We start from the raw sequence: 8,235 nt of genomic DNA on the forward strand, positions 1-8,235 counted from the left end.
GATTTCTGAAGATCATGTGACACTGAAGACTGGAGTAATGATGCTGAAAATACAGCTGCGCATCACAGAAATAAATTACAGTTTAACAGATATTCACATAGAAAACAGCTGTTTTAAACTGTAATAATATTTCACAATATTACTGTATTTACTATAATTTTGAACAATAGCATGTGTAAAACAGTATTTTTCATTACATTGAACAATTTTATTGAATAGTTGATAGTGATCTCCACAAATGATACACACAAAGTTGCCTTAGTATCTTATGAAGCAGCCTCGATGCCCAAAAATGCTCCTCCTTAAAGTCTCAAGGAGATGAACGTGGTCATTTTGAATTCATTTTGAATTCTCTCTCAGACTTTCTGAATCCTGTCACAAAAGCCACGTTCAGTTCCATCTCCCTGACCCTCGTAACAAGCCCCGTTATCCTACATTGATAACTTCTTCCTTTTCTCTCATTTTTAATTAAAGCTAATTAAAAATGCCAGCCTCGTTTAGTCACTGACAAGATTCATCTGTGTTCCTGATATACAAATAAATGCAGGCGCGCACGAGCGCTGCTTCATATTCATGAGCGCGAGGTGACACCGTCTCCTCATTCTAAAGCAGTGCGTTCAGCAGATTCGGGCCCCCGCGGACCCCCAGTAAAATTTAATGGTCTTAGTGCAATGACATCAAAAAGCCTCTATGTCCAGCCTTCGCTAACGCTCTACTGGATCTCAACTTTTCCGAATAATGCACCATCGACACAAATGTGCCAGAGTTCAATGTGAAGCGCGGCGATGTAAAGCTCTCGGTATGCAAACGCCACGATTAAGCGGCGAGAGAAAACAACGTTTTTTAAATGAGGTCGAGATGCGACCTGTGACACGAGGTCGAGAGGGAATCGACAATGACGTGCACCAGAAACCGCTTTTTGATGCTGATTCTATCAAAAAGTCATGTGTCACGGCTCTACAAGATGATGTTATTTTCTTATTTATTCATGAGTTGAAGCAACTTTTCCACGAAAGAGTAAAGAAGCTTGAGTGTTTGAGCTCATGATGTCAGGTACAGAGATCCATATGTTTGCTTCTGACAACCAATAACTGTTTTATTAATGCTTGGTAAAACAGAGCATTTGTGACCCTGGAGCACAAAAGCAGTTTTAAGTCGCTGGGGTATATTTGTAGCAATAGCCATCAAATACATTGTATGGGTCAAAATTATAGATTTTTCTTTTATGCCAAAAATCATTAGGATATTAAGTAAAAATCATGTTCCTTGAATATATTTTGTAAATTTCCTACCGTAAATATATCAAAACTTAATTTTTGATCAGTAATATGCATTGCTAAGAACTTAATTTGAACAACTTTAAAGATGATTTTCTCAATATTTAGATTTTTTTGCACCCTCAGATTCCAGATTTTCAAATAGTTGTATCTCAGCCAAATATTGTCGTATCCTAACAAACCATACATCAATGGAAAGATTATCTATTCAGCTTTCAGATGATGTATACATCTCAAATTGACCCTTATGACTGGTTTTGTGGTCTAGGGTCACATATGACCACATTAAAAAAACATAATAATATGAACATATTACTGGCATCATAATAATCACGTTTCTGGTTGTCCCTCCTGATGATGGATGATAACATTTCTTGAACTTACATTCAAGAAGAGACCTGAGACCAGAAGATCTGAGATTTGAGGACAGGCTCTTTTGCGCAGTAAGAAACTACCTAGCAACCAGCCAGAACACCCTAGCAACTGCATCGCAACATCCTGGCAAGTACTGTGGCACCAACTAGTTATGAGATGCCATTAGTTTGATATAGACTATTATTTCATCATCATTCATATATTTTATGTATTATAGCTTTTGTTAATATTTTTAATTCATTTTATTTTTATATTTTCTGTTTTCATTTTAATTTCATTACATTTTCAGTAATGTTGTGTTTTTGTAATTTTCATCAGTTTTAGGGTGTTTATTTGTATTATTTTAGTACTTCAACTTAAACTAAATGAAAATTAGAAATCTTGGCAACTATGTGAAATAAGCTTATTTTATTTTATTTCATTTCAATTTTTTTTTAATTCTTGTTTTAAGTAATCATAATAACCCTGGAAACTGATGAGAGCTGTGATGTGTGTGCATGATGACGACACTAAAGTATGTCTTGACCTGTCAGTGCTGACCATTCAAACTAGTTCGGCCTAATATTTTGGAAACTGACTCCCTATGTTTGCTGTCGTCACATTTCTCTTTAAGAGTCCTTCAGAGTCTCTTTCAAGAGTCTTCAAAAGCACAAATGGCGAATGTGCACAATTCCCATTTTTTGTAAGGTTTTTGAGCAGTAATTCCCTTTTGTGAAGATTTAAAAGGATAATTCACCGCTGACAAGATGGAGCTCTAATAAAACTTTTCTGTCTATGCAGTGGAAATGTGATGTTTTTAAATCAGTGTTACACGACTAGAGAAAACAGAGAAGGGCTATGGTGAAAAAAGGTGGCAGAACTTCAACACCCATGATGCACTGGGCTTGATTAGACCATCTGTGAATGGGAATACAAAAATGCGGAAGTACGATCTGTAGTTTTCACAAAAGCCCTGAAGCTGTCAAACGTAAAACGCGTCATCTGCTGGACTTTTGCAGACAGTTAAACAGGAATATCTTGCTGCAGGTAACACGGAAAATAATGCACACTGTTTATTTAATTACACTACCAACATAGATATCTGGACTTTAATTCCTAAAACTAACAATCAAACAATTTCTGTTATCAAATATTCCTATTTTTATTTATTTTTTGGACGCTTCAACAGTATAAATATAATAGCTTGTATATGTATACTGATGTATTTGAATGTCATTTAATGACTATTCTGGTAGCTGTATCCAGTATGTTATTTCTGCATAATCTCTTGATTTTCAAAAATTATTGTATTTTTTAAAATTATTTAAGGTCTTTTTATTTTTGTTTGTGAGAGTGAGTGACAGAAACATACGGCCTGAAGATCACACGTTTCTGAGCCTCAAGCCATCAGGTCTTTTAAGCCTAGTGTAAGTGTGTTTGTCATGAAGTCATGTTTATGAATGAATATAATTTATCAATCACAGCAGCTGGACTCTCACTGAATGAGCTGCTTTATCCAGCACCCTTCTGGAATGCCGTACAATAAATCAGCAGCCATTAGCTTGAATTCTGTCTGAATTTCATAAGCTGCGGAGCTGCTGTCTGTTAAATAGAGTAAATGTGTTTGAAACAGAGCTTGTGGGAATCATCTACTCACCACTTTCATTGTCGGAGGCCTCGGGGGTTTGTGGCCTCAGTCGCCGGCTTCGGACACAGGGACAGACGTCATGTTAAACACAAGAGATCAGAGACAAATACTCCATCCATGAGTAAAACAGCTTCTGAGATGGTGAGATATAGCTAAAAACACATTCCTCCATATTTACACATTCACTAATGGTTTATTTTTCAATCAGAAGATCCATCCTTTTAACCAAACAGCCATTGTAGCCAAAATAGTAATTGCAAACAGAAAAGTAAATGTTTAGGAAATAATAATATTTCATGGCAGACGGGGGTGTTGAGGAAACCTGTGTGAGAATAATTATTATTTTGTATTTGGTTTGCAGCGTTTGGTCCTGGTAGTGGTGTAGAAATTAAATACTTCACATTTAACATTTTGGTAACACTTTACGATAAGTTTTCATTTGTTAGCATTAGTTAACTACACTAGTAAACAATAGTTCTACAGTACTAATACTTTTTCAAAATCAAAAGTATGTGTTAACGTTAGTTAATGCACTGTGAGCTAACATGAATAAACTATGGAAGCTTGTTTCTGGCATGGGATGAAAAAAATAAAAAGGTACTTGTAACTTTTTATCTCACGATTCTGACGTTTTACTTGCAATTCTGAGGTAAAAAACGTAGAATTGCAAGACATAAACTCGCAATTGCAAGAAAAAAATTTAGATGAGTCGCAATTACCTTTTTTATTTTCTAGTCTGTGGCAGTGGGAAAAAAATAGAATTCCAAGATGTAAACTAAGGGGAAAAAAATAATTTTGAGGAAAAGAAAAAAAATTCAGAATTGCAAGAATAAGAGTCAGAATTTTAAGATAAAAGGTATCTTAATTTGTTATTCCATGGCAAAAACAAGCTTCCATAACAAAAAATGAAGAATACTACATTTATTAACTAGCATCAACAAAGATTAATAAATATATTTCTCATTGATAGTTCATGACATGTTAGCAAATGCATTAATTAATGTTAACGAATGGAAAGTGTTAGCAACATGTTTATACCTGCCAGTCACAAGACAAGGTGTAACTAGTGTAATGTGGCAATCTTTAGGAAAATTAATGAACAAATAAAAATCATAGTTGATAATCATAATGTTCAGAAAAATCACTATGAATATATGATGATTATATACTGTGCAGTCCTAGTGGTGATGACGCTAGTGATCTAGTCCCTAACCGCAGGTTATAAATGTGTCCCTGGAGCACAAAAGCAGTCTTAAGTTGCTGGGGTATATTTGTAGCAATAGCCAACAATACATTGTATGGGTCAAAATTACAGATTTTTCTTTTATGCCAAAAATCATTAGGATATTAAGTAAAGATCATGTTCCATGAAGATATTTTGTAAATTTCCTACCGTAAATATATCAAAACTTAATTTTTGATTAGTAATATGCATTGCTAAGAACTTCATTTGGACAACTTTAAAGATGATTTTCTCAATATTTAGATTTTTTTGCACCCTCAGATTCCAGATTTTCAAATAGTTGTATCTCAGCCAAATATTGCCCTATCCTAACAAACCATACATCAATGGAAAGCTTATTTATTCAATAAAAAATTCAAAAAATTTAACAATTGAAAAATTGACATTTAAGACTGGTTTTGTGGTCCAGCGTCACATATGTAAACTCCACCATCACATCTTTTAATCAGAGTGATTGTTCTCACATTAACCAAGGACAAATTCAGCACGAGGGTAATTTCCTCCTTAAATCAAGAGCATAAACAAACATTCCCGTTTCTCGAGATTTCAGCTCCTGATCACGGCGTGTCAAAGTGAAACAGTAAAGGTGTAAACTCACTCCTCCAGCTCTTCTGCAGCCAGCCGGCGTCCGGACCTGTGGAGGACATCACAAATCAACAATCAGCATCACGATCACAGCTCGTCTGCTCAGTCTGATGTCTGCTGTAACGTGCTCTCCAGCAGAGTCTCTCATACACAACACACTGGGAGCATTAATTAATGACATTTGATTTGAAAAACTTTAATGTGGTGAATAATCATTTGCACACATTTCTAATGTCTCTAAATGATCAACATGATCAAAATTTTGCTGTTAAAGCTGTTTCACACTCAATCTCCTCATGTCTTCTGTCTCTGATTGATAGTTTAGAGTTGCAGTTAAAGCTCTGTTAGTGTAATTGTAGAAACGTCCAGCTTCAGCTGGAGCTTCACGTGTCAAATCTTGACTGATTTTGATCAAGTAAGCGTCAGAATAACTGCAGTAATATCTCCAGATGAACACTTACTGGACTGAAGCAGCTCAGCTTTACTTGATTCTCCATCAATCATGTTTTAGTCTCAAATCTGATCCTCAGGATCTTTTGAGGAGCGTTTGTTTCCAGAAGCTTTACTTTCACTGTTCCTCAGCGGAGGAATGATCTTCACAAGCCTCCAGAACATCTCACATCTTCTGAGGAGCCTTTATTTCTTCAGCTCTCAATCACTGCATTATATGTTTGGATCATTTCAATCTCATCTTACTGAGACAGATTACTGCAGATATAGAGCGACCACTGATATTTATAGCATTTTATGTCAGTATCTGCTATACAGTTATAAAGATCTCAGCATCTGCAGCAAATTCATATTTTTGCTCAGTTTGAGTCTCTGGATAAAACTGAGCTGTTTTTTCTCCATATTCTCTCTATTACAGAGCCGTAAAAGCCTGATGCATCAAATATGATACTCAACAAAAACACATATGCAGACTATTTGTTTTAGATTTTTTTTAGTCTAAAGGTTCAACAAAATGTTCCATTTCAAAGAATTATACTATTAGACTATTATTCCATAAGCCAGTGTTTACAGGGTTAACGTGAGATACAGGCTGGTTTTCTGCTGGTGTTGAGCGCCACCTAATGGATCCTGACAGCAATGTACATCTCAAGTCTCTAACATAATCAAAGCATTCAAGCCAGTGTTTTATGCTAACCCTAAGATAATAAACAATTAAAGGATCAAATATACTTTTAAAATGCATTGATATCCTGAAGCTACTGTGCATTCAGAGATTCCCAAAAGCTTGGATACTGCATTTCTGTGTCAAATTGAGCTTTTGTAACCTTAGGAGCATTAAAGGGTAATACAGTAATGTGTAAAGAGTAACATAGTAACGCGGCTGCTGTTTAAGACTCATTACAGCGCTCTCCATTAAGACCCGTGTAACGCAGTGCAATAAACACGGTCTGGAAAAAGTTGTTCAGGATAAAATATATTGTGACAACTAAGCTTCAAAGCTTCATCAATAAACTGACAGATCATTTAGTGTCAATCAGGAGTGATAGATCTGCAAATCCCAGGATTTCTGCTGTGGGATTAGCGGAAACAGAGCGCCGGTGATTGAGCACGAGGGGTCACATTGAGATGAAGAAAAAGTCCTTGTCTTCTTCAGAGGGGACGATTACTTTGTTTCAGAAGGAGAATCAATGTGTCGAGAAGCCTTTTAACACCTCCCAGCCGAGAGAATCAAGATAAGTTTGGCAGGCGTGCAGAAGCGACACTTTGACCTTTCCTGAGAGACGTGTAGAGTTTGCTTCAATCCCCACTAACTGAGCCAACAGCCGTGTTAACATACTAACATTTCTCCAGCATACAGTATGTCTACTATTTTCAAAATAACAATTTCTAAGTTGATAACTGGACAAGTGTGATGAGGTCATGTGATTATTAGTATAGTCAGCTTGTGGAAATGCTACTTGTGATGAACTTGTCGTTTTATTGACCACCTGTGTTTTCATATACAGTAAAAACTACCATGTTAACTTTGGTATATTAACATATAATTTCAACATTGATAATAATCAGAAATGTTTCTTGAGCAGCAAATTAGAATGATTTCTGAAGATCATGTGACACTGAAGACTGGAGTAATGATGCAATGATGCAGAAATAAATTACATTTCACAATATATTCACATAGAAAACAGCTATTTTAAATTGCAATAATATTTCACACTATTATTGTTTTTACTGTATTTTTAATCAAATAAATGCAGCCTTGGTGAGAAGAAATTTCTTTCAAAAACATTCAAAAACCTTACCCACCATAAACTTCTGATCAGTAGTGTATATAGTGGTTTTATCATGTACTTAGCATGAAGATGAATGTGTCATAAGAAGAATAGGAAGTCGAAAAACAACAACAGGATCTCAACAAACAGAGAGGATCTCAGCAGCACCGTATGCAATGTTTTCACTACCCTACTGACTGCTGCTTCTTGTTTTGTTAAATAAATTTAGCGCTTTTCTTTATACAGATGATTGCGTTGTTTTCTCTGATAGAATTAACAGGTTATGGTAAATGCTGCTCTCAGCATGCACAGAAATTGTGTTCAGAATATGAATGCACGGCAGACTTCAGAGTATACGTTCAGAATTTGTAGCTGGATTGAACCGATTCATAATGATGAAAATATGTGCATACTCATCAAAAACGTCATACTGAAACATTGGTGTTTCTGTTTTCTTACATTAGAGATCACATGTGAATTACTGAAATAAACACTGGCAGAAAGAGTGATCATAATAATCATTCTGGTCGGTCCAGTAAAACTCATTTAACAGGAGGTGACTCCATCATGTGGTGACTGACCCTCATTGCAGCGGGGCCACAGCTAAATGCGATTCTGGGGGTCCAGAACAAACCCTATAGCACTGATGCTGGATTAATTTACATTTAGTCATTTAGCAGACGCTTTATCCAAAGCGACTTACAAATGAGGACAATGGAAGCAATCAAAACCAACAAGAGAGCAATGATATGCAAGTGCTATAACAAGTCGCAGTTTCACTGAATCATATTTTTGTTCATTAAAGTCTTTTCCTTTTTAAGCGCTTTGGTGTAATTTCCTGCCTTCACAGACCGACTGTAGCACAAGTTGTTAAGATTTGACTGCAGCCTTTGAAGAAGAATT

General features: G+C 35.8%; 1 protein-coding gene across 1 annotated transcript in view; it reads right to left on the bottom strand.

The window, feature by feature from the left end:
* LOC107688076 (intraflagellar transport protein 43 homolog) overlaps nucleotides 1-8,235 on the bottom strand; it is a 32,678-nt gene that overhangs the window by 12,331 nt on the left and 12,112 nt on the right. Inside the window, exons 3-4 of the mRNA XM_016485627.1 lie at nucleotides 5,121-5,156; nucleotides 3,289-3,335 (exon numbers count right to left, since the gene is read on the bottom strand). Coding sequence (XP_016341113.1) covers nucleotides 3,289-3,335; nucleotides 5,121-5,156 — 83 coding nt within the window. The remainder of the gene's footprint in view (nucleotides 1-3,288; nucleotides 3,336-5,120; nucleotides 5,157-8,235) is intronic.

Source organism: Sinocyclocheilus anshuiensis, unplaced genomic scaffold (genome assembly GCF_001515605.1).
Source record: "Sinocyclocheilus anshuiensis isolate Anshui unplaced genomic scaffold, SAMN03320099.WGS_v1.1 scaffold757, whole genome shotgun sequence".
Taxonomy (NCBI): domain Eukaryota; kingdom Metazoa; phylum Chordata; class Actinopteri; order Cypriniformes; family Cyprinidae; genus Sinocyclocheilus; species Sinocyclocheilus anshuiensis.